At 34.3% G+C, this 25,225-nt stretch overlaps 4 protein-coding genes, 1 non-coding gene and 1 pseudogene across 6 annotated transcripts; 1 reads left to right on the top strand and 5 right to left on the bottom strand.

Moving 5' to 3' along the window:
• Positions 1-236: 236 nt before the first annotated feature.
• LOC118059796 (cytochrome P450 77A3-like) lies at positions 237-1,015 on the bottom strand (annotated as a pseudogene).
• Positions 1,016-4,286: 3,271 nt separating this feature from the next.
• On the bottom strand, positions 4,287-7,153 carry LOC118060050 (trihelix transcription factor PTL). 2 transcript variants are annotated; one of them, XM_035073157.2, is made up of 3 exons: positions 6,821-7,151; positions 6,427-6,621; positions 4,287-5,707 (listed from the first exon to the last, which is right to left on the bottom strand). In XM_035073157.2, the coding sequence occupies exons 2-3, from the start codon at positions 6,585-6,587 to the stop codon at positions 4,459-4,461; spliced, it is 1,410 nt and encodes a 469-aa protein (XP_034929048.1). In that variant the 5' UTR covers positions 6,588-6,621; positions 6,821-7,151; the 3' UTR covers positions 4,287-4,458. The 2 variants fall into 2 exon arrangements, with proteins under 2 accessions (XP_034929048.1, XP_034929047.1); XM_035073156.2 differs by having other exon boundaries at positions 6,427-7,153.
• A 4,451-nt stretch (positions 7,154-11,604) lies between these two features.
• Positions 11,605-11,678, top strand: TRNAR-UCG (transfer RNA arginine (anticodon UCG)). Its single transcript has one exon. It is a non-coding gene; the product is annotated as a tRNA-Arg (tRNA).
• A 1,951-nt stretch (positions 11,679-13,629) lies between these two features.
• Positions 13,630-16,564, bottom strand: LOC118060049 (uncharacterized RNA-binding protein C1827.05c). Its single transcript, XM_035073153.2, has 9 exons — positions 16,358-16,564; positions 16,165-16,279; positions 16,014-16,069; positions 15,853-15,900; positions 15,674-15,771; positions 15,358-15,427; positions 15,126-15,236; positions 13,986-14,070; positions 13,630-13,897 (listed from the first exon to the last, which is right to left on the bottom strand). The coding sequence occupies exons 1-8, from the start codon at positions 16,460-16,462 to the stop codon at positions 14,020-14,022; spliced, it is 654 nt and encodes a 217-aa protein (XP_034929044.1). The 5' UTR covers positions 16,463-16,564; the 3' UTR covers positions 13,630-13,897; positions 13,986-14,019.
• Positions 16,565-17,954: 1,390 nt separating this feature from the next.
• Positions 17,955-20,134, bottom strand: LOC118059795 (serine/threonine-protein kinase CTR1). Its single transcript, XM_073412139.1, has 6 exons — positions 20,106-20,134; positions 19,853-19,951; positions 19,343-19,411; positions 19,091-19,222; positions 18,652-18,746; positions 17,955-18,461 (listed from the first exon to the last, which is right to left on the bottom strand). The coding sequence occupies exons 1-6, from the start codon at positions 20,118-20,120 to the stop codon at positions 18,359-18,361; spliced, it is 513 nt and encodes a 170-aa protein (XP_073268240.1). The 5' UTR covers positions 20,121-20,134; the 3' UTR covers positions 17,955-18,358.
• LOC118060046 (serine/threonine-protein kinase CTR1) lies at positions 20,125-25,124 on the bottom strand. The gene is made up of 9 exons (XM_035073149.2): positions 24,095-25,124; positions 23,492-23,772; positions 23,251-23,398; positions 22,930-23,033; positions 22,256-22,467; positions 21,130-21,740; positions 20,477-20,545; positions 20,284-20,384; positions 20,125-20,194 (listed from the first exon to the last, which is right to left on the bottom strand). Exons 1-9 carry the CDS (start codon positions 24,311-24,313, stop codon positions 20,140-20,142), a joined length of 1,800 nt encoding a protein of 599 aa, XP_034929040.1. The 5' UTR covers positions 24,314-25,124; the 3' UTR covers positions 20,125-20,139.
• Between the last annotated feature and the right edge of the window lie 101 nt (positions 25,125-25,225).

Here is a 25,225-nt window from a genome sequence, read left to right as displayed (position 1 = left end):
CGTGTCATTTATCCAAATCATGATTATGCTGATTAGAAAGTGACTATTTTGGTTTCCATTAACCTAACAAAAGTTCTCAGTGCCCATCGGATAGGCATGACAGGGAGAAGATATAAAGAAAGTACATTGAGGAAGCACTCCCATTCTTAAATTTCCCATGTAAACGGATTCACTTCCAGGTATTGGCCTGAGAGGCAATAAATTTCAAAAAGAATGACATCAACAGTCATCAATATCAATCAACCAATGAAAAAGAACAATAAGTATGTACAAACATTGCAAATTATATAAATCCCCAACGTTTTTAGGCAGGAAATGAATTATATAATTAACCTGTCACAGCTTAAGCCCTCGGCTTGACCAGAGCTCTGAGGCTGTTCTTCATAACCACTGTAAACCCCAACTTCACAGAGATATCCAACTTGCTATAAGGTGGATAAGCAAATTCTTGAACCATTCTTTGCCATCATTAGGTGAAGATGCACAGTGGCCAGCCATAGACCAGGGCATATATCTCCTCCTTCATACACCAAATTGCATCGTTTTCACCCGTCACTCCTGTGGTATCGGCATCCTCTCCGCCGGACACGAACCGGTCCGGGTTGTATTTTTCGGGATTGGTTCGAACTTTTCGATTCTCTCCTTTTCCATGAGAGTAGAATTCAACATTTGCATTAATTGGTAAATCATCATATCCTGCCATTGCTGTACGCTCGGAAACTGCATGAACTAGTACAAAATATGTAGGAGGGTGTTTACGTGGCAATTCTTTCACCCACTGCATGTAAATGCTCCTCGTTTTTTCTACATCTTTCTCGTCCACTTTTCGGTCACCAGAAGTTGATTTTATTTCATTGTAAAGCTTGGTCTGAACCTCAGGATTGGTAATTAGCTGTGCAATGCCCCATTTTCGACCGGTGGTGTCAGTCCCGCCGTTGAGGAACTCTGAGCAAAGAGTGACAAGCTCTTCATTACTTGGAGATGATTTCCTTCTTTGAAAAATAAAAATTCTCATAAACTTAGTCTCAATATATCAAACTGATCTTAAAATATTTTTTAAATTCTAATTCTAAACTAAAAAAAAAAAAATCAATGGAGGATAATAATAATAAAGTATGTCAATGGTTCCAAGTCAATAAAAGAAAAAAAAATACTAGATGATAATCATTTTAGTTTATTTTATTTTTGTTCATGGCCGGAGAGGAGTCACAATTTAGCTGGGAGTGAAAGGCCGAAAAAAGTAGGCCCACAGGATTTAGAGCAGTTAATTGCTTTCTTTGTGATAGGAATTTTAATTTTTAAGAATGTTTTTGTTTTTGCAATTCAACTTATTTAAAAAAAAATGCTTTATAAATCTTTTACATTTTAAAAATATTAAATTAATTTTTTCTAGATGTTTTTTTTTTTATGATTATAATGCGATGATGTTAAAATTAAAAAAATATCTAAAACAAATGTTAATTTAATGTATTTTTAATTAAAAATATATTTTTTAAAAATCCTACACAGCACATTAGAAAACACACGAATTAAATAATAAATACAAAACAAAATGATGGTTCCGGACTTGGCTGAGAGCTCTAGTTTAGGTACGGCTTTCAATAGCCCACATTTTGTTCTTGGCAATTCTCCAATCTCGAGGGTTAATAACTATGATGCCTAATGTTAAGATGGTTAAAAAGAATTTAAATTAAATAAGAAAAATAACAAATGAATCTATATGTTTTCTGGGAATTCATCGGTGCTTTAATCTTATGATATCATGTTAAAATAATAATAATAATAATAATAACTGATAGGTCAAAACTAGTTTTGAGGCTCCCGAAGAAGAGCCTTTGGGAAATGGGCGAGGCGATTGCACACAGCTTTTGGCCCAGGCCTCAGAGGTGGGGTCTGGAGATGGGGGGAGATCGATATCCATTTCCATTACACGAGCTCTTACAAGATATTGTACGAGACATTTGCATGATCATAGCATAGGGTAGATATACAGAGCGTCAAGGTAGGGTTTTTTCATGAACAGTTGATGCTCGATTTTAGTTCATTGTGCTGGTTCGCAGGCGAGATCCCAGCATTGCAAGCCTTGATTCTTCACTCTTTTCTTGACGAGGAACAGGGACCGAGTTGAGGAGCTGTGTTCGATCTCTTGATTAAATTCATGGCGGAATCAGTCACTTGTTCGAATCTTTTATCATTGTCGATTGATCCATCGCTCTAGCTAGGGCAACCCTGGGATTTTCTTGAGGTCATGTTTAGGTGAAAAGATGGCAGGTTTGCATGTCTCATCAAATCTATATATATCAAATTACAAGGTTGGGAGATGAAGGTTCATTGGCGATGGTTGTTTTGATGTCCAAGCTTCTATTTTTTATTTTATTTTATTTTATTTTCCCACATACTGTTTTTATTGCATGAAATGATCTGTAGCACAATTTTAAACATCTGAATTTTAAATTAAACCGGTAGTTTGTGAATTAACCCACAATCTTAATTAACTTTAAAAATATTAAAAATATTTTTTTAAAAAAATGATAATAAAACAATATAATTTTAATGGCTTTCGTCGATAGGTCATAGGGCATGGATGTGCCTTTTTTCCCACAATTAACAGTGAAAGTGAAGGACAGCATGGAGGCTTTCTTTCCTTTTTCCCCCCTTGGTAAGGGTTTGGCAGAACAACGCCATGGACCATAGGAGAGAGTACTTGTTCTGACTTCTGATATATATAATAAATGAATATAAATTTCTACTGAATCAATCTTGCTCGTGAGTTCAAAAAAAATAAAATTCATGTTCTTTAGCTCGGAAGAGCAAATTTCAGACCTAAAAATATTAAAAAAAGGATAAAAATTTAATCCTAAAAATATAAAACTAATATATTATATAATTGATAAAAATTAAAGTACGTAGGGAAATACTATAGTCATTCTTTTACTATTTATCATCTCACAATTTATTATAAATTATAATAGTAATTTATTTAAAATTTTCAATTTGATTTTTGATCCTTTTATTTACATAAATAAGCCCAAATTAAAGTCAAATTGCATTTTTTTTTAAGGTGAGGGTTGAGTTGAAAGATAGGAATTAAAATGATAAAAGTCTCACGTCGGTAATTTATTTAAAAAGTTTATTTTAATCTTTTATTTTTTTAAGTTATATAGTTTTTTAATTGGTCCCTATAATTTTAAAATAATAAATTTTGATACCAAATTTTAATTTTTTTTCTAGTCCTTTCTTGGGTGGACAAGAGAGATGATTACTAAATTTTAGTTGAAAGAGAAAAAGTTGTGTTGAGGAAGATTTTGACAACCAAAAAGATTGATATTTGTGTCAAAAGATTCCTTAATTATAATAAAAGGGTTAAGATTATTTATGCTTTTTTACCTAGAAAAAAGAATCTAGTCTCGAAAATATTTTTTTGTTTTGAGTTGATTTTGGATTCTAGTTTTTTTTTTTTTTTTTGGAGATAAGAGATTGGTTTATTAAATTTTTTATGATGTTTCCTAAATGTTTTGGATCAAAAAATTGGTTGAAAGGGTGTTTTTGGGTAAAAAGGAATTGTATTTTTTTTGTCCCATTATATATATATATATATATATATATATATATATATAGAGAGAGAGAGAGAGAGAGAGATTCCTGTTTGTTATTATATTATCGTTTTCTTCTTCGTATAATTCAAATAAAACCAGGTTATTAAGTTCTTCTATACTAAACCAACCTTTCCATTCTCCCATGCTTGGATGAGTGAAGTGAAGTTACATCCCTTCAGTCCTATTGTTTTTTTTTTTTAAAAAAAAAAAAAAAAAAAAAAAACAATATCCATTAAAGAGCGAACAAATTTGGAGGTCAGCTAGCTTGAGCAGTCAATTAATTCTAAACCAGGCCATGATGAGATCATTCTCATGGAGGTTCTGTCAATAACTTCTCTTAAAAAATTTTACATTCATCTTTCATAAAAACTTTTTAGTTTCACTGTTAGCAAATACTTTATATTAGTAAGTATCGAGTAGTTTTTTAATATTATATATTAAAATTATTAAAAACAAATACTAAAAATTCAAGACGAATACATTTTTAAAACCAAATCACTCGTATTTACTTGGAAATTTTTTTAAAAAAATTATAATCAAGTTTCTAAGCTAAGAACCTAAATAAATTAAAATAAATGATTAGCTAGAAAATAAAAAACCATATAAAAAAAACCATCTATTTTGTTTTTAGTAAAAACCCTCAGCCGTTTATGTTCTGGCCACGAAAGAGATGGATTTCATGGTCTAATTATAAACTCCCTAGTCAGTTCTTACTTACACAAATGAACAACCTCATCCCCAAATAAATGTCACACAATATGGCAATAGCTACCACCTTAAGTCTCATGATTAACAAGTTAATTGACATCTATAGAGCTAATCAAAGAAAAACAACTGAAAATATCATCTAATTAATTATTAATTACTTGTGCCAAACTTGCTGGTTCTTCTCCTTGTTGAGCTTCAAGTCAAACTTGTTAGTATTCCACAAATGCTGCTGCTGATCTCCTTCATTTATTTGAACCTGAAAGCAGCTGTTATCGTTCACTTGAGCACCCAAATAAGAATTAGAAGGTGATGAATTCATGCCATTATAGGATTCAAGCAGCTGAAAATAATCGTTGGTCCTTAAATCCTGATCTTTCCGCTTCTTGTTAGACTCTGTTGTCATGTTAAGGTAGATATTCATGCTTTCCCATTTCTCCTTGCACTCGTCCATACTCCTATCGTAGCCTAAACTAGCCATTTCTTCTGCTATCTCTTCCCAAAGTCCTCCATTCGAATACCCACTTTCTTGAAATCTTGATTCCATGGAAGTTCTGAGCTGTATGAAGCTTAGAATCTCGGGCTCGGTCCATATAATGTTGTTGAACCTGTCTTTCTGAATCTTTTTAGAACTAGTGCTGTCCTGGTTGTTGTCGTGCCTTTGAGTTGCTACTGCAATATGCTCAACTGACGATGACAGTTCGGGTCCTTTCTCTGCATGTTTCTTCAAGGCTTCCATCAATGCAGTATCTCTAGATTCAATCCATGCTCTCTCTTTAGCCCAAAATTCATGTTCCCGATCGAACCGAGCCAGCTCTTGCTTTGTCCACTCTTCCTCTCTACACATTCTCTCATACTCTCTATCTTCAATCGTCTTCAACATTTTCTCCATCCAGGCATCTTGTTTATCCATCAGCTTCCTCATCTGTGAGTCCACAAAGTCCTCAACTTTTGTTTTCCAACTCTTTTTAGGCCCTGCAAGACTTTGGCTCTCATTCACCCCTTTCTGCTTTTCCGTTGATCGGTTCATCATGTTGTAAGCAATAGCTGAAAGGTCATCATCATTGTTTTCTGACGAGGAAGTCTCAAATTCAGACGTGTTGGAGAAACTCAGACTTTCACTATGCTTGTTTTCTTGAAATGTTTCTTGACTTTCTTGGTTGATGGTGTTGCTCAATGGAGTTTGATAAAGAAGAGTGCTGTTTGCAAAATGGGTTTCCGAGACTGGAGCTTGGTTGCTGGGTTCTCCATAAAGGGCTTCAAGCTGTCTGAAGAACCTGTAGTGCTTCCCATCTTGTCTCCCAGCTTTACCTTCCTTGGTCTTCTTGTAGTACTTGTACAGGTTCTCAAACTTCTCTCTACATTTCTTGCCACTTCTCTGGTACCCATGTTCCTCGGCCATGATCCTGATTATCAGCAAAGTCAAACTGACTCAATACTACTAGTATTATATGTAAAAACAGGCAGACAAGTACACATTTCAAAGTAAAGAAAAACCTAGGTAGAAATTTCGTGTCCTTGTCTAGACTAATAATACTACCACACAAAAACAAATCCGTATTAATTAGTTATTGACCATCATTTTTTAGTAATTAAAGCATTAAATACTCAAAAACATTCTTCTTGGCGTGTAATTGATGAAGATCCCACCAACTAAGTTATGATCTTGTCTCTCTTTAAATTCATCAACTAGTTATTTCTACCTCTCTCAAGGAGGAGGAGGGGGGAGAAGATGAAGACGAGACTAGCTAGCTAGCACTTCCAATACCCCAATTGCTTCCAGGAAGTTCATAACAGAAACTTAATTAGGAAAGAGACTGTGATATCAAAAACCAGTAAATCGCCATTAAAGGGAAATCACAAAATGATCTCAAGAGAAGATAATATCAAATAAGCAATTAAAATTGATTCAAATTAAGCTTGAGCCCTTAACACAACGAAAAGCAAAGAAAGAAAAAATCCATATTGTTCACTTCAAGACAAAACCAAATTAGGGTTTCCTAATCCGGTATCAGCAATGCAAGAAGTAGCTAGCTAGAATAAGAAATACTAAAAGGAAAAGGATAATATTACACAAAAGGATTCGATAGAATTTGTATGGCAAGAAAAAAAGAACGCATAGTACCTAGAAACCTCATCCCATAATGGACCTTTTTGATTAGCCTCCTTGAACCTGGAATCAAGCCTGGATCTGATCTCAAGAAGGGTAAGAGTCTCTTGTCTTGGCCATCTACTATTATTGCCTCCATCATTTCCAATCCACCCAGCAGCAGTAGCGTTTTCCATTTCTACTCCGTATAGTGTACCAGCACCAGCTGAGCTGCTAGTACCAATTGTAGCACTAGTTATAGTATTATTAGTAGTAATATTAGTGGCATTGGTGCAATAATGATCATGATGACGCCCGCCAAGCTTGACTAAACCACTAGGCAACATTGCTTCATGACCAACCATAATGGACTCAAAGTGGTGTGTTTGTGGTACAAGATTCCTACTTTGAACAAAGAATGGTTCGTTACCTTGTTGGGTTCCTTGAAAATGAGCTCTTCCGGCCACCAGTTGCCGGAGATCTGGCAGTCCGTACTGGTGGTGGTGTTCACTCATTTCCTGCTACTTCTACAACCCTCCCACTAGGTTTTGAGACCAGGAAAACCTTACAGACAGAGAAAGAAAGGGAGAAAGAGAGATTTTTTTTCTCTTTTGTTGGGGGGCTTAAAATTATAAAGCTAGATGAATGGATAAATTTGGAACTTTGTTCTTGGGGAGACAGGATCCGAGTCTACCGCAACTTTTCATCACTGCTACTTCATTTTTTTTTTTTTTTTTGTTGAAACACTGCTACTTCATTAATCTTTCTCTTTCTCACTGTCTTTCTCTCTAGAAAGAGAAGGAGAACATTACGTAATGTGTATGGACCAACTAGATTGTGACAAATGTCAAAGAATTACACGAGGATGATAACCCACTATTCTAGCTCTGATCAGATGACGCGTGTACAGTGTTTTGGATTTGACCTTTTGACCGACCATTTTGCTTCCTGTCCTTTACATGATCATCAGTTTGGCGCCCTAGAAGAAGCCATATGGCAAGCTACCTCAACCCTCCGACTGTTGGTTCGGGTACTAACAAGTTTTGCTAGCTACTACTAACTTATATTTTGGGTTTTAATTATCTTAAAAGACCAAGGTTATAAAAAAGATTTTTTTGTAAATATATACTACTTTAATAATTAAACTTATAATATATATATATATATTATATATATACATATAGTATAGTATAGTAGATTCGCACATTCTAATCTTTGCAAGTTTAGTGGTGGGTCAATCTCTCTTGTTTGTCATCATTGGTTAAGTTATTGATTCAAAAGTCAACATTCTTTAGATTTAACCAAACCGGAGTGAGAAAGTTTAACTTGAATTTAGGCTATGTTTGTTAATGTCATCTATAAAATATTTAATAATTGCTGTGTCGATATATAATTATAATATTTTTATATTATTTAATTTATTTTATTATGAGTAAATTCTTTATACAAAGCATCTAATAACCGCGTCTAGAAAACGCCAATATTTTATATTATTTAGCTTTTTCTTTCTTGTATCATCATTGTAATACCAAATATATACTAAAAATTAATAGAAAATTATATTTTTATTGAAAACTTTTATTGCCGCAATATATATCTAATGAAGTGCTAGCTGTCCATGGAACTAGAAATTTTGCCAGGGGTGCATTGTGGTATTGATTAATAAGCAGTAAAAAGATATTGTTTGAATGTCTTGTACGGTCGAGCAGCATGCAGAAAGTTCCTGCCATGAGGAGGGCATGATGTGAACCTTTTAATTCCTTCCTCGGTATAGCCACACACAAAATTGCAACTAGTTAATATATATATATCTTAAAAAATCGGAATTAATTAAAAGAAAAGTGTAATTACCTTCAAATTAATTATTCTTTATTGTTGAGGAAAAATTTTAGAATTTATATACGCCTTTTGCTTTTGTATAAATCCAATAATCTTTTGTAGTCTCGTTACTAAATACATGTCAACAGGGTATTTATATTACAATGCATAATGCATATACATATTCAGAGAGAAAGAAAAAAGAGAGAGAGGTTGCGACATGGAAATGGAAATAGGGTAATTAAGATAAAATCAAAACTAGCCTAAATTAATGTTTTACTCTTTCAATACATAATCTAATATTAAAACGAAATAAAAAGAATTTTATTGAATTTGAAATGTTATGCTATTTTTATTTAATATTCATATTTTATATGATGAATTGAAGACATAGTTTCTTTTTTTTAAAAAAATAAAATAAAAATCATTGGTGACTAGTGTGAGCCGAAAATGCTAGATGTTTTGTAATTTTATCTCATTATGGATGTATATATGTATGTATGTATGTATGTATGTATGTATCCTACAAAGATATTAATGAACAACATAAATAACAATAATTCAGAATTAATATATAATCATAGCTATTTTAAACCATTAATTGAAGTAAGATATTAAATTAAAAAAAAAAAAACTCCCAACACTTCGTTTGAGTTCATGAGAAATCCACTATAATTAAAATCTAATGGTGCAAGAACGGGTTTGGGTCTGTAGATGAAAGGTTGGTTACTGTAGATCCAATACTATTAAAAAAGAAGAAGAAAAACTTTTCTTTTATTGATAAATATCTCGAGATTACTTTGCTTACTCGACTAGAAAGGCAACTTTCCTCATTTCATTAATTTCTCGTCCCTGATAGAAATTAAAACTACAACTTTTAACTCTTCAAGCACCCAGGTGCCTCAAGTATAACCCAAAAGTAGTCAAGTGACACTGTTCGGAATTTCATTAGCCCTTACTGATTTGGGATTTAATCTTTTCAAAAAAAACCAGTTTATTAATTAGATCAACCTCGATCTATTATTTTTATCCGAAACAATGCGATTTTAAATTTTTTAAAAATATATCATAATTTTAACCCCACTAACTTTTATTAGGCTGTAATTCAAGTTACTCAAATTTAACTAAATCAATATGAAAATTCAACAAAATTTGATCGGTGGGGTAAGCACCGAGAAAGGGGAAAAAAAGGGAGGGGCAATGTATAAAAGTGGCCTTACACTCAGAAAAACTGAAACCTTATTTGTCTTGTTCATGTGTCAACAAGAAGTGAGTTGTCTCTGAATCTCTTATATCATCCATGTTTCTCACGTAAGATTGGAAGAGCTAAGAATCTGAATCACCTCCTAAGACACTTGTCAGGCCTGGTTACTTACCCCAGACGCTGCTGACCCAGCCGAAGTGAAGTGACATCCCTTCAGAATTGTTTTTCTTTTTAAAAAAAAAACAAAAAAATCCATAAAAGAGCCAACAAATTCGGAGGTCAGCTAGCTTAAGCAGTCAATTATTACTGAACCAGGCCACGATGAGATCACTCTCATGGAGGTTCTGTCACTGACTTCTCTTAAAACAATTTTGCATTCAACTTGCTGCATGCTACGTACGTACTGGAATACGAATATTCAATAATGTAAGTTTCACGCGACAATGTTAAGTACAGTTTTTGACATAGTGAATAAGTTTTAACTGATATTATATTGGTTAATTTATTAATTAGATTGAGATATTTTTCACCAATCAATGGAATTAATTTTGTGTTTAAATGTTTCAAAAACAGTTTTTTAAATGTGTGTTTGAACCAATTTTTATAGTATCACTGCATATTTTTATGAATAAGCTAGTTCACACATGCATGCTTTAATTTTTTATATATAATTAATCAACATTATATTCTGAATGATATAACATAGCTAAAGTTTTAGATTTTAAGTTAAATTTGAATCCGGTTAAACCGATTTAATTTTTTTTAAAAAAAAAAAACATTGCCTAGATCCTGGAATTATATTCTAAATTAATTAGTTTATCATATTAGATCCAGTTTAATAACTGTGATCATAACTCATCGGACTTTTCATTATTATAGCTGGTTTTTTTACTTATTTTTACAAAATTTAATGTTTCTATATTAAAAAAAAAAAAAAAACGATTTGAGCACTCATTGCAATGATGCAAAAGAACTGTGGTGGCCAATAAGAGAGCGAAAAACTGTCTTGCATAAAGATGGATGTCCTGGAATGCTTTTAAAGGCAATCTTGAAGGCATACTAGCTAGGTGAAGCATTTTTTTTGTAATTGAAAGGCACTGAAAGAATGAATGTTGATTGTCAAAGATCATATCTGACCTGGAAGATATAATAAAGCAAATGATTAAAGTTATGAAAATGATTTGGGTGGGTGGATTTATTGGTAAGATGGGAGACCTTGTCATCCATGAAGGGAAGACGGGTTTGTCTTTGCCTAAAAGGGTAATTGTGTGGATCCTCATTTCACATAGCTGGACATCACAAACACATCATGTCAAACTATTGTACGAACAAGTTGAGAATGTGGTGGGGTTCCTGATTTGGAAATGGACTGGCTGGTGATGGATCGGATGTAGACTATGGAGATCGATGGAGATCTGCGTATTGATTCTGAGAGAGAAGAAGAAGAAGGAGGAGAAAAAGGGAGGGTCCTTTTTCTAAGACGTCTATCATTGGATAATCTCTTGTTTTGCCTTTTGCCACCCGATTCTCTTGACGAGTTTTACATGCGTTGGACGGCCCAAATGCAACAACGGTAACAAGAAGAAGAAAAGGTCTTCATATTAGGAAATTACAGAGATGCAGTAGATACGTACGTAGCTTTTGGAAGTAGTAAGAGACAGAACGGTGCCAAGACTCCACTGGTCTTGAGTCTTAACCTAGCTGTGCCCTAATTAACCATCGGAGCTGTGGAAGGAGAGGCCAGTTAGACACAAAACAGAAAGTGTATGTTGTCGAAAGGAAAAGACAATGATGTACTCGAAAGGCAAAGGATTTTCACTCGGTCGAAAGCCTAGGCCCCTAGCAGGGCTTGTGCCAACCTATGACATCCTTTTCTTTTCTTTCTTTTCTCTTCTTTTTTAATAATTCTCAACAAAAAAGCATCATATAAAACTAGGGATTCCAATACAAGCTGGTTTTGTGTTTGAAATTCGGAACCAAATGGAACTGGAGTTTTGAGAATTGGGGAAGGGGGGATGGGCTATCCCCCTATCCTATTTCATAGCCCAAGACCCATTTGATATTCCATTGGTTAATATATATATATATATATATATTTGCTAAATTGCAAGATGCCATACCTTTTTGCCTTCTATGCTCCACAACTTCATTTGATAGGATTATATTCCTTTATCGCTCAAACACCTTCAATGGACCGCATAGCGCAGTGGATTAGCGCGTTTGACTTCGGATCAAAAGGTCGTGGGTTCGACTCCCACTGTGGTCGGTTTTTAGTTATTTTCATTTTTTATCTTTTTTTTTTATTCCTGATTAACAGAATCAATATAAAAAATTTAAAAAAAAAAAAAAAAAAAACTGTCCTAAGAGTTGTGTTGTTATATTTTCGTACTTTTTTTTTTTTTTTTTTTTTCAATTCGATATGCCATTGATAAAATGTTAGGGCTCGATTTTTCCTTGCACCCACAAATTCCTTCATTTTCAAGAACCCCTCTTCTCCATCCCCAACCCAGTCTCCCTCCCGCTTCTTTCCTTCTCAAAATCTCCAAGAAAACCCATCCAAGACTCGTTTTTGCACAAACCAACAACAATAACGACCCAACTCAAGAACCCAAAGAACCAGAACAAGAAAAGAAAAATGGGTCTTCCGATAACAGTGGCGGTGGTTATGATTTGAAGCAAGATCAGCCACCTCCCTTATTCGATATTAAGTGGGGTGATTTGTTACTGAACCCAGATCCCGATAACATCTTGGCCGTTGGATTAACTGGTTTGTTGTCCTGGGCTAGTGTTCAAGTCCTTTGGCAGCTTTTCGTTATCGCTTTGGCTATTCTTGTTGCTGCTGTTAAGTACTCTTTCATTGCTGCTCTCCTTATTTTCATCCTCATTACTCTTCTTTGATGGTATTTTACTCCTCCCTGGAGCCTTTCTTGATGGTTGTAATAATTTATTGAATTTTATACTTGGCATGCGCTATGGGTTCTTGGGAATTTAGTGGCAGAAATTATCGTCTTTCGTTTTATGTTGTCGAACCGTACAATGCTTTATGGTTGAAGTTGCTTTTATATATTATTGGAGAGGTCCTGTAGCTCCTTGAACTTGTCCCACTAGTTCAAGTACTATGTTATTTGATGAATTATTGAATGGAGAAGCAGAATCCATGTAGCTGATTCGCTTGTTTGGAACTAAGATTTACTAAAATCTGGGTGGAGCCAAGTTGTATCCTAGCTACTTGTTTCAATATGGTGTCACAAAAGTTTGTCTGAAGAAGGAACATCAGTAACTTATTCCAGCACTGCACTTTCCTTTTGATGGGTTGCTTCCTTGGTTAAATTTGGGTAAAGTAGTTTGATGTCAGAGAACTTTTTTTGTGATCAGTTCCTCAATAGTAGAGAGATGAACACAAGAGTAAATGCAGCTCTCTTTAGTAGTTATAGCCTAAACATCATAAAATCTCGTAAGAAATTATACAGATTTTTCGGTTCACCATTGCGCTCAGTATAATGAGCTTTACCTGAGAAGAGTTTGAATCCTGTGTATGATCAATTCTATCTGGCAATGTCAATTGTCGTGTGTCTTCGAATAAATTAGTTGCAAACGAATGGGAAAAAAGAAAAAAAGAACCTGAGCAGGTAAAAGAAAGGTCCAAGAAGCAGAAAGTCGGTTATAATGTGGGAAAGTTGTCATGGGTCAAATTGTGAACAAAAAAATATTCAATTGGTGATGCTCCCTCGCAGATAATCGGTATGAAGACGCACAATTGCAAACGATCTGCACGCCTATGTAGAGATAGGTGTGTCTCTGGCGTCTGGTGCTGTAATCTACCGTCTCAAGTTTGCTCGGTGCATTCAAGCAGAGCATAACTGGAAGACACTTTTATCATGTGAATTCCCAAGCATCCATATCTGTTGAACATCTCCACTCTAATCTGCTATATGAGGCTCGCAGGCGACAGGAGCTGGGCTATGAACTATCTTTTAAATGGTAAGATACCATCGGTCATGCTTTACGAAGCAATCCTGCCGAGGCAGATGGATTGCAACACTATCGGTTTGTCAGTGTTGTAAAATTTGCAACAGTAAAGCCAAGAGCGATAGCGAGGTCCCTTTTTTTTTTTCTTTTTTTTTTTCAAGCTTGTATGCCAAAAACACGATGGAAAAAGAGAATGAGCAGTAGCCAGAAATTATATCAGTGGGAAACAACCAAAAAGAAGCAAGGGATATTCGGAACAAGACTGAATTCAAATAAAATAAAACCCACACAAAATTTCTACTTTGACATTAAATAATCCTAGCATCATTGACTAGTGGATTGTTAGGATAAGATTTGTGAACAAACAGCTATAGCATATAGAGGCAAAAGGTCAGGTACAGGCTTCCATGTCTACATTCAGAAACTTCTCCAAACAGCTGGATTCACCATTTGAGATGGCAATATACTCTTGCATCACAGTCCTCCCTTGCTTCCTTTTCTCGTTGACAAAAACACCTAGCAGGAGAAAGTGAGAGTGAGCATCCACTGAACTCATGTAAGGTGCAAAAGCTGGTTTACGCTACAAAAAAATATGAAAAATTACCACAACAGTGATTCTCAAGGAATTCCACAGAATCCTAATCTTGGCTGAACTTAATCTTCTTTGGCACACACTTCACATCACCAACCTGCAAAAAAAGGAGGGTGGCATAAAATATTTTGATCAGTCATAATACATGGATACCAAAACAAAGGCAGAAAGATCCATTTTTGGTTTGTACCACAACATGGCAATAAATAATCATCACCAAGGAATTCAATGCTTTTATGCTAAACTTCATTTCTCTAAACCATCAAAGTAATATTCATAAAAGTAAAGAAAAGGTATTGATAGCCACTATTCACTATGAATAGAATTTTTACACCACAGATAAAAATGATTCTATACAACCATGGTAAGCTTAAGAGTGGCCCACCAATGGCAAACAGAGTTGAATAGCAGTAAAAGCTATTCATGAAAGAGAAAAAAACATAGGGACTCTGCTGGAAAGAACAGGCTGGGGTGTTTATATACATGATTTTGTTTTGATCTAAAACGAGTGGTTGAACAGAAATATTTTGTGCCACCATGTTCAAAGGAATCTGAAAGCTTTTATATCCTGCATTTTGTCTTACAATCACATTTCTTGAGTCACCTAACAATAACTAGGATGACATGCTTACAGATCACAGAGAAGCTGACTTGTATCAAATGAGTATGAGCATCAGAGACAATATATGCATTCGAAGTATTTGTTACCATCTACGATAAACAGAAAGCTCAGCAGCATTCTAAGTGAGTCAATATTCTATTTCCAAGAAAGTACAACTGATCACAGCTCCATGCTAAATGCAAGAGCAGTTATGGTCATTCTTCAAACAAGGAATCTATTGGAATCAGGGATGCAGGAAAAGGGAAGAAATCTTGGGTAAAAAGACTGCTATGAGTATTGGAAATTTTTCATATCACTCAGCAGTTAGAGATCTGATCCGTAGACTCAAGAATACACATGTTTTCTGTGTACATGTAGTGCTTTCCCATTGAAATCAACTAGACTGGTGAGATTGACTAAAGCAATGGAAAAAATTTATTCTAAATCTAGATGCTAGACATGGCAGGCTGATTTCCTTCTCCTGTTCCTTTTCCCCAATTATCTTTGTACTTAGTCAAGTATTAAAAGGAGAAAATGATAAGAGCTCTTACAAATTCCGGGCACTCATAATCCAAACCAGCTGCTTCTATCGTTTTTCGTCGCTTCTGATCTCGCTTCATAATCCTGCCCACCAATCTTCTGTGCTCATCAAGTGTTCTCTCCTGAATAGCCATAGCACAAAACAAAAGGGTTATCAAGCAATGGTCAGAAATAACATTTTTTTCCTTCTATAGCATGAAAACTACAATTCCTCATGATTATCACTTCCTATCCACTGCATACCTTGTTCTGTCGTTTTCTTTCAGTTTGAAGCCGGTCCACGGGGTTGTAACGATAATTAAAACCTTTCCATCTATGTGTCCCCAAAAAGAAAAGGAAAAAAACAAAATGAGTAACCATAGCATGTGGGGAGGCAACCAAAGTAAACAGTATAGGATTCTGTGTTTATAGTTTCCAAGTTCACATATCCAAGAATTTAGCCAATAAAGAAAGAATCAAACCCCTCAGCAGGATATAATCAGTGAATGCCTATGGAAATAAATTACATGATGCTATCTTTCCTTTGCACTGTGTAAAGTAAAAAAGATAAATTGCTTACAATTTAGGATGAACATGCTCCTGTGGAATAACATAGATTTGCAAAAGATGCTCAAACAACAGATAGTTATGCATACATTCAGCTACAACTTCTGCCACCTGCAATCAGCGAAAGGGTTTTGTTATAAATCCTCAGAAACATCAACATTCAAGCAATACTACAATCTTAAAATCTACAACCTCAGGATCTTCAAATTCCATGAATCCAAAATGCTTTGATTTTCCAGTCTGCCAAAAATCACACATACAAACACCAAGTTAGAATTAAAACCACACCAACTACTTCATTTAAGACATCATTAGTCTACATAGCCCATACAAAGTACCAAGAAAAGACTAACCTTTTTATTCCTCGCAATTCTCAATCTCTTGATAGTACCGAATTGCGAAAAATAAGCTGAAACATACAACAAAAGTCTAATAAACAAAACCACAAAAAAAAAATCTCAACAAAACATAAACACCACCTATTAATAACAAATTAAACCTTACCTTTCATTTCTTCCTCGTAGAAACCATGAGGTATCCTACCCATGTACAGCACACCGGACTTATTTTTCAGCTCTTTCAATTGCGGTAACTTCCGCGCCGGTCCACCTTCTAATGGCTATTTTTTAACACGAAAATAAATTACGAATAAAAAACAAAAAAATTGATGTAAGAAGAAAAAAATTAAAAAACATACCAAGAAATCAGCAGCGGCTTGTTTTCCATTAACTAACTGGGTTGACGAAGAAGAAGAAATTTTGCTCATTTTCTTTTTCAGTGATTTCTTTGCTTTCGCCCCCATGGTAATGAACAAACAGCAAATCGAGAGGAATCTTGGTTGGTTGTCAGGAAAAGAAAAGACGGAAGATATTAGAGAAGGAGCAAGAGAGAGGGGAGAGTTAAAGATATAAGACAGAAACTGAAGAGTTCTGAAAGATTAGGGTTTAGGGAATATGGACATGGTCTGGGCTTCATGTTTGGGCCAACGTTAAGAATGACCCGACATAGAGCCAGGCCTCATGTAAATATAGGAAAATTTTATGGTGAAACGTTTTGAGTATATTTGTTTTTAATAAAAAAATAATTTCTCAGATTTCATTTTGGCTTTCCATTTTTTTATAAATAATTTATGGTATATATTTTAATTTTTTAATTTAAAAAAATAAATTTCTACCACTATTGCCTCTACCAATACTGTCATTGTCTAAGATGGATTTTTATTTTTTCCTGTCTTAATATCAATGAAGTAATCAATGGCTATATTTAATAATATAAATAATTTAACCGTCATAGATATATAAATTATAGAGCTTTTTATATGAATAACGTGATTTAAAATTCTATATTTGTAATATTTTGTAATTCAAATAAGATAAAGAAATTCAAAGTGTATAAAAAAAATTTATGAAATGTGGTTTTATTATGTTAGTAACTAAGTTCTTTCTCGGTTTAAATGCTGGTATATAAACTTGACTATATGCACACATAAACTGACACGTGGACATTTTTACTTGGCAGCAAGCCTCAGGTACTTCTGCAACAGCGAAAAATACAACTGAATTGTACTTCATGAAGGACTAAATTGTGTCCCTATATATTGAGATATTAGATTACTTTTAATAATTATGACTTTAAGTTTTTTTTAAAGTTATTAAAAATTTATATAATTATTAATTTTAAATATTATAAAATTAATTAATATATACGTAAATTAACTTTAATATTTACATTAATAAAAAAATTATACTAGTAACTTAATTGTTTTTTCTCCCAAATTAATTATACTTTGTTGTTTGACTTGACTTAATTGTTTTTTCTATAATTATACTTTGTTGAGATATAAACTTCTTCATCCATGACTTTGAGATCGTTTGGGAATGTGGAATGTATTATTTTAAATTTTTATTTTTTATTTTGCTAAAAAAATATATATATATATATAGATCGTTTCTGATGTATTAATTTCAAAAATAATTTGTAAAAATTGAAAAAATATTATTTTAATACATTTCTAAGTAAAAAATACTTTAAACCACAACACCAAATAAATACTTTAAGTAAGATTTAGATTTATTTTATTTTTTTATAATGAAAATACATAAACTCAATCAAGAAACTCAAATTATAATTATTAATACTTGCTCAATAAAAAAAAATACGACAAAAAGGAGTAACTATAGTTATTGAGTAACTTTTAACAGTGAAAAAATTCTAATAACTTTTAATAAAACTGGACGTAATTTTCTCTCTCTTATATCCATCTCTAAATATTAATAATAATTACAGCTTTAGCATAATAAAACTTTTCATGCAAGCATTTTATTTATTCTTTTCATAATAGAAAAAAAAAAAAAAAATAAAACCCGTCACTTGAAGTCACCGTAGCAGTCACCACTTGTCAAAAGAATTTACATAGAAATAAATAAAATGATGGCACATCAGTATAATTAGTAACATGAATGAACCACCCTCCCTCAACTCCTCCTATGAAAGTTTCTCTGACAAGCCTGGCTCTTCCACCCATTTTGCTTGACATTTGATATCTTGACAACTTCTTGTGTATATTCACAATTGTAGCTACAAGAATTAGTTCATGGCAGATACAGAAAGGGTGATCAACATCTTGTTAAAGCCTGGAAAATATCATGGGAATGAGAGGGCTGAAACCATGTGAGCAGTTTGACTACATGTAGCTTTGTCATCGAATTACTCGAGGAGCAACTGGTTGGGAAACGGAGTCGTTCATCAGCTCCTGTAAAGTTTTCATGATATAAGAGAATGAAGGACGTTTTGAGGGCTCGCTGCAGTGAAAGGAAAGCCCACTGTTAGAACATGACAGAAAAGGGACAGAGACACTAAAGGCGCCGCGCACTGTATATTACTTGGTTCCTTACCCTGAGAAGGGTTTCTTGAAGATACACATATTTCACAGTTGGGAAATAAAATTTGTCCATAAACTCTATGGAGATATAATTATGAACGTCCACTTACCTATCCAAGCAGACCTTAATCAAGGCAGCCACTGAAGGATTTACATTGCTTGGAATCTCAAGCCTTCCGCCCATAAAACCAACAGCGGCAATGATCTGCAGCAAAATATACAGCACTCGTTTAACAGAAATACTAGCATTTGTGTTCTGTTTAATGCAGATTCATGTGTACATTAGTATCTGTTCCGATAACTATGATAGTTCTAGTTACAGACTTCATCTCAGGCAGCAGTTAATATTCTGTGCATAATAAGGAACAGTCCACACCCTTCAACAGTTGACCAGTTAATATTCTGTGCATTTCCCTTTGAAGATCTCACATCCATTCTCAAGTTCAAAAATATTAGTTGATGAAGAGAAACCTATTCTATATTTTCTTGGATTATCAGTGTATGAATTTTGCAACAATTTGTGACATGAAGCGTACGAATGCAAATTACCTGTGCTTGTTTTAAATTTCTCCATGGATGTTGCAGGGTCATAAGTTCCCACAAGACTACACCAAAGCTGTAAACATCTGATTTTTCATTTGACTGCTCATTACGGAGTACTTCTGGGGCCATCCACTCAGGCTAAAGAAGAGGGTCCAGAATTGTAAACTTAAGTTTGTAACCAAATCCATGCTTCGTTTATATAACATACAATACAAGGAAGTGAATGTAACAACTTCTTGATTCCAAAGTAGCACTTACAGTCCCTGCAGCATCTGTCGATGAAATATATGTCTTCGCTTTCGAGCGTGAGAGACCAAAATCACAAATCTGGATAAACATTTTCCTGTCAGTCTTCTCATCCAAATTATGTTAATGAACATTCCCACAAAAGACATGAGAAGTGTCCACATTTTCATTGCAATAAAATTAGCTTGCTCTTTATTATTTCTTAAGAGTATAAGTGGATACTCAGGCCATTAAGTTATTCTATTTCTGTTCTCAAATTTAGTTAGTCACTTCAGCATTGTATGCTAATCAGGGGAGGAATCAACAATGAGATTAGCTGTTGAAGTGCTGTGTCAATGGGAAATTTGACCACTGCAACTTTAAGGCCAAAGCACAGAGAGAAGAGAGAAGAAAAAACAATTTTCAGGTTTATGGTTAAAGGTTTTGAGAAGAGCAGAAAGTTTTTAAGCATCTCATTGAAAAGAGGATAAAAATTAGTTAATAAAAATGGATATCCAAGTATCACTGTTTTGGAACACTAACCTTGACCTTGTATGCACTGTCCACTAAGAGATTTAGAGATTTCAAATCTCGATGAATAATGGGAGGTCTAAACTGATGAAGATAGTTCATTCCCTTTGCCTGCACAGATAAATGAACAGCTCCTAAATACAGGAAATTTATATTCAACGTCTAGATGATGATATTAAAGTTCCAACTTTTTGCAAGCATTTGTTCCACTGATTATCCATTTGCATAGAAACATAAATATTAGCCAAAAGAAGAAGAAGCATACAGCATCATTCGCCATATTTTAAGCGGCGCACCTCTCATTTCAGTATCAAGGCAGCATCAGGCAGATGTAAAAGTCTGTGCAAGCTGCCTCTGAAGTCCAAAGCAAATTATTTACATTAACAAAGAGTTGATTTCTTACAAAAACATCTACCAAAAATCATCACAAAGAATTTTAATACCTTGATAAATACTCCATAACTATGGACAAGTTAGGGGGTTGGGTAACAGCACCCATAAAGAGAACAATATTTGGATGTCGTAAACGTTTCATCATAGAAACCTGACAAACAAGAATCAATGCAATTAAGGTTAACTCGAAACAAGAAAAACTAGACAGTCAATATTAGTTTTTACAGAAAAAAGTATAGGTACCTCACTCAAAAATTCCTCAAAGCGCTCTGTGTGAAATTCTTGCTCCTCGAGAATTTTGACAGCAACATCCTGAAATTGATATTTTCAGTACTGATGAAGATCAGAGCATTAAAATGAAGATGCAAGACTTAAACAATGAACTAATCATGGCGGAAAAAACTGAAGGGGCTAATAGAAATTTACAGTATGATTACATAGTTGATAGAACTGAAGGACTGGGACAAAAATTGATGCACTCAAATGACCACTTCTAGGTGCAAGAATGGCTAGTAATCAACTCAAGATTATTTTGCATATAGTAGAGAATACATAAAAATAACCACTCTACATATCCTAACTACTTTATAGGTCTACAAACCATAATACAAGGCAATCCTGCAACCAATAACCTCCTAGGAAGCCTGAATAGATAATGACAAAAGAGGAGATTGGATTTTTTGTAAAGGCAACAAGTGTTATAGCAGAATCCACAATAGAACACCACTTTGCTGCTGGGTTTTCTTATAAATAATGTATACATATAACCTTGTATCTCATCAACAACAGCAATCATAGATATGAAAGATTCCTGCTCAAAAACCACTATAAATACATATTCAAAACTTGCAAAACAAAATGTCTGTGATGATTAGATAAAAGGAAGAAATTCTTACCGAACCACGCCAGTCAGCATGATAGACAGTTCCAAAGGAGCCTGAGAAGCATTTGTTAGTATCCTTCATGAAAGAAATCTCACAAAATTCACAGACTAAAATACAATGGACGCGTGAAGGGGATGCAGAAATATCAATAGCTACCATATCATGCAGCTGTGAGGTCTTTCCGAAGTTCAAATGAAAAATACCTGATCCAATTTTCTTCTTCAATAGAAGTTCACTCCAGGGAACATCCAAATCATCCTCTTCGAGATGAAGTTCATTGTTTGATTTACTTAATATTGTCTGGTTTATTTCCATGAACAACAAATTATTTGAAGTAACAGGCTTTGGATTAGAGATGACAGGATCTGTATGTTTTTTCTTAACTGGGAGGATAGAACTTGGCACATTGGGACCTTCAACGAAGTTCTTCGTGTTTACGACATTCAGAAATGGATTATATGAGTTTGGCGCCTGCAGATCCATGTCATGCATGATGTTCTGAGCAACTCCTTGGTGCAGAGGTGACAGAGAAGCTTCATGTTTGTTGCTTGATGTGGGTGGAAGGTTCTTCATGTCTTTACCAAGCCTTGAAATGAATCTGTCATCTTCATGAATAGTAGTGCCTGAAAATCAAAGTTTTGTAAATGTCACTAACAAATAACTTCACTGAATCTCGATTGTCTTTAAGTACCATTTACAAGCATAAGTTGTCACTCTAGCATTTTCTTTGGGAGGTCAGACTCATAGTCACAGTCACAGTCACGCACGTCACATGTGCTGTAATAAACCTTATGGACTATTGAGCATTACAATCAGCATATTTAAGCCTTTTCTTTTCTGTTAACAACTCTTTACATTTTTTTAAATACTGTTACAGTTGAATGAAGTTTGATCACAAGATATGAATTAATTATTTAGTTTTTTACAAAATTTACAATTTGAAGGCACAGGGAAAGTATTATGCATCTTAAACAAGTATGAAAATGTGGTGGGGATTGTTGAGAAATAGGTTAAACAAACATATAGTAAACGATGCATAAGTTGATCCCTATGTCACCTGATTATGACAAACAAATGCCAAAGCCATCGATCATGTTTTTTAAAATATTATAGATTCATGAAGTAGATAGGGAATCACCTGATGAAGGATTATCAAACACAAGATTAAGTGGCTGGCAGTCAAGGAAATAGAATTTGGCTGCCGATGTCCTGAAGTCCTCAGTTGTTTGGATAGATTTAAACCTTGGATGAGACAATGGTGAAGAAACTAATATTGAAGATGTACAATTGGGTGAGGAATCAGGCTGGCTTAGGGCTCCTGGCTTTCCAAGCAAATCAACAAAGTATTCCCTGAGGATTATAGAATTAATTAAGAGATCAACCACTCCATGGACCTTTCATTTCAACAATTATAGAGCAATATGAACTACCGTAAAGGAAAACTCCTACCATAATTCCCAAAGACAGGTCAGTCATTCAACCTCACAATTTCGAACAACTGAGCTTTGAAAACAAAAGCAACTGTGAATCCTCTCACAGCAGTAATTACTTAGGGAACTGGACGACTCTATATCTAATTGCCTAAATGGAAGTGCAAGCAGGTTCAATTGAAAACATGGATGAAACCTACAGCAATCCAAGATTCACTCATCCTCTCCCACTCTTAAGTCTGCACTACATAACACTAAAATTGTCAATATATATACCAATCACAAAATTTGATTTACCCCCATTTTAAAACTCTTATTGCTCCACATATTTCCAAACTACTATATAGTGAAATTCAAATAATAAATGGCTGAAAGTGCATACCTGTCATCACCAACTTGAACAAGACAGGATGAAACAACATCTCTTCTGCAGTATTTACATCCGTTAACAATTCTGCAAGGTAAATTAATAGAGTCCGCCAATACCTATGAAAAAACACATTTCAAGAGATGTGAAATTGTCAATAGAGACATTTCTAGGTCAGAAGAGACAGATAAAATAATTAAGGGAACACACACACACATATAGCCAAAAGGTTACATTTTTCCATTTAACATACAAATCATATGCATTCAATACAAACATGGACAACATGAAAAAAGCTATAGAATGCAATGAACAACAACAAATTTGTGATATTACTTTAAACAGTAATGCACGATGAACACAGAGGCCAATCGTTAAGCTTCCAACCAGAATTACAACAGAACCCAAACGCCTTTTCATAACTTCAGTACATTCCTTCCAGCATTTGGCGAAATTGTCATCATCTTCATTGAAGACAACACCCCTGAGACAAGAACAAGAACCCTTGTTGACAAGAATTATAACACAAAAGCATTCAAGGCAAACACGCGAAACTGATCATAACTTTAGAACTCACCCCATACGATTACAAACAAGATTCGCAAGCTGCTCAACCACATCTTTTGTTGTATTCGAGCCACTCCAAAGACCAATAACTCTATTATGTAACTCCTTCAAACCAGGATCCCTCAATCTATCTACCAAAACCACTTCTATTGACAAATCATTGACAGCCTTTAATGATTCAAAAGACGGGACAAGACTATCAGCACTTATACTCCATGTATAAGGATCCAATCCATGCATTACGTAAAACCCATCTGGAATTCTATCATTATAAGACAAACATCCATTCACCTGAGACAAATAAAATCATTTAAAAAAAAAAAACAGACACCATTTCAGAGCACAACAAAATATTCTAAAAAATCATCGTAACCAAATCTTCTTCGAAATCACTTCTAAAAGAGAATCTTAAACAATTGAAATCGTGGGGTAAACTCACTTCAATGGTTGAGATTTTTCGGGAAGCGAATTCGGAAAGAATGAGTAAATTAGCGATGCTCGTATCTGTATTTTTAAATAAATTAGACATTCATGTGAAATCCTCCAGCTAGCTTGCTTGCATGCATGCATACAAGAAAACTAAAAAAACAAATAAAAGACGAGCAGAAAGTACCCAAAAACGATGAGAAAGGGATTCAGGAGAATCAGAGAAAGAAGAAACTCCTCTGTTACTATCACTAGAATTCCAATCCAAGAAACTGGGATCATTAGCTGAAGCAGCTTGTGAAGATAGCCTCAAAGCCAGAGCGAGCTGTAACTGATAACTCTCTTCCGTTCGTTTAGCCCAGCTCTTTATCGTTGTGTCTTCACACCAATTTCCAGACTCCTCCATTCCAGGAAAAATTAAAAAAAAAAGTCCGAGCTCCCAATTACAGAATGAATTCAATGAACTTAGAGCATTTGAGGTGGAACTTTGAGAAGAAGAAAGAATGATTGCTGGAAATGGAAATGATTCGCTGACATTGATATTTTAGTTTAGCTTGGAATGGGAAGAATAGGGAAAGGAGAGGGAATTTATTTTCTTCTCTTTTGTTGGGTGGGGGGGGGTTAAGTGGCAGTTTTTGAATGTTACAGGATTCTGCCAAGTTCAGTGAATGAATGGATGGGATCCTGTGTGGGCGGGTGTACAGTGGAATAGTACGTCACTGATTGGTTGTTGGTCGGTCTTCTGTGATTTGATTGGTTAGTATTGGTTAACGAACATGGGCGGGTCACAGACTCTCAGGCAGGTTCTCAAATCGGTAGCCGTTTAGGACTTTCGTCCTTTGACATTAATATTTTTGGTTGTTCTTGTTTTATCCTTTTGATTTTAAGATTTTTTAATACGGGATTTTTTTCCACCATTTTTATTTTGGTTTCAGACTGATGACCACAACATAAACATGAGCATTGCAAAAAGATTAATCATTTACTTTATTAATTTAAAAAAATCATTCCTCGACTCTGTACATTTTCTTTCTTTTTTCCACAGCCAACAAAAATAAAAGACATAAAATAGTCACCAATAAAAGTATAGAAATTGATTTCAAAATTATTCAAAAATATATTTATTTTATATTTTTATTTATAATATTTCTATCATTTATGTCATGGAATTCTAACTAAACACAACCACAATTTCCAGGTTTCATAATTGAACAGTCATTTTCACAATTATGATCATTAATAACCTTCTGTTTGTCAAGAAGTTGAAGATGGGCAAAGGTGAGGGGAACAAAAGAAAAAAAACTTTTAAGATTCGAGT

The sequence above is a fragment of the Populus alba genome, chromosome 10 (assembly GCF_005239225.2).
Source record: "Populus alba chromosome 10, ASM523922v2, whole genome shotgun sequence".
NCBI lineage: Eukaryota > Viridiplantae > Streptophyta > Magnoliopsida > Malpighiales > Salicaceae > Populus > Populus alba.
Note: the sequence above shows the minus strand (reverse complement) of the source record. Positions and strands in the feature narration are given on the sequence as shown.

Excerpts from the sequence above, each read along its gene's own strand:
- LOC118060050 (XM_035073156.2), bottom strand. The coding sequence starts at position 6,905 with ATGAGTGAACACCACCACCAGTACGGACTGCCAGATCTCCGGCAACTG. Across the intron at positions 5,708-6,426 it reads TTATGGGATGAGGTTTCTAG|GATCATGGCCGAGGAACATG; the intron begins GTACTATGCGTT and ends GCTGATAATCAG.
- LOC118060049 (XM_035073153.2), bottom strand. The coding sequence starts at position 16,462 with ATGGGGGCGAAAGCAAAGAAATCACTGAAAAAGAAAATGAGCAAAATT. Across the intron at positions 15,772-15,852 it reads TGGAATTTGAAGATCCTGAG|GTGGCAGAAGTTGTAGCTGA; the intron begins GTTGTAGATTTT and ends CGCTGATTGCAG. Across the intron at positions 15,428-15,673 it reads GAGCATGTTCATCCTAAATT|ATGGAAAGGTTTTAATTATC; the intron begins GTAAGCAATTTA and ends GGGGACACATAG.
- LOC118059795 (XM_073412139.1), bottom strand. Across the intron at positions 19,223-19,342 it reads CGACAGATGCTGCAGGGACT|CCTGAGTGGATGGCCCCAGA; the intron begins GTAAGTGCTACT and ends CCTCTTCTTTAG. Across the intron at positions 18,747-19,090 it reads GAAATTTAAAACAAGCACAG|ATCATTGCCGCTGTTGGTTT; the intron begins GTAATTTGCATT and ends ATTTTGCTGCAG.
- LOC118060046 (XM_035073149.2), bottom strand. The coding sequence starts at position 24,313 with ATGGAGGAGTCTGGAAATTGGTGTGAAGACACAACGATAAAGAGCTGG. Across the intron at positions 21,741-22,255 it reads GTTTGATAATCCTTCATCAG|GCACTACTATTCATGAAGAT; the intron begins GTGATTCCCTAT and ends TTTGATTTTCAG. Across the intron at positions 20,546-21,129 it reads ATGCTGACTGGCGTGGTTCG|GATGTTGCTGTCAAAATTCT; the intron begins GTAAGAATTTCT and ends TATCAATTTCAG.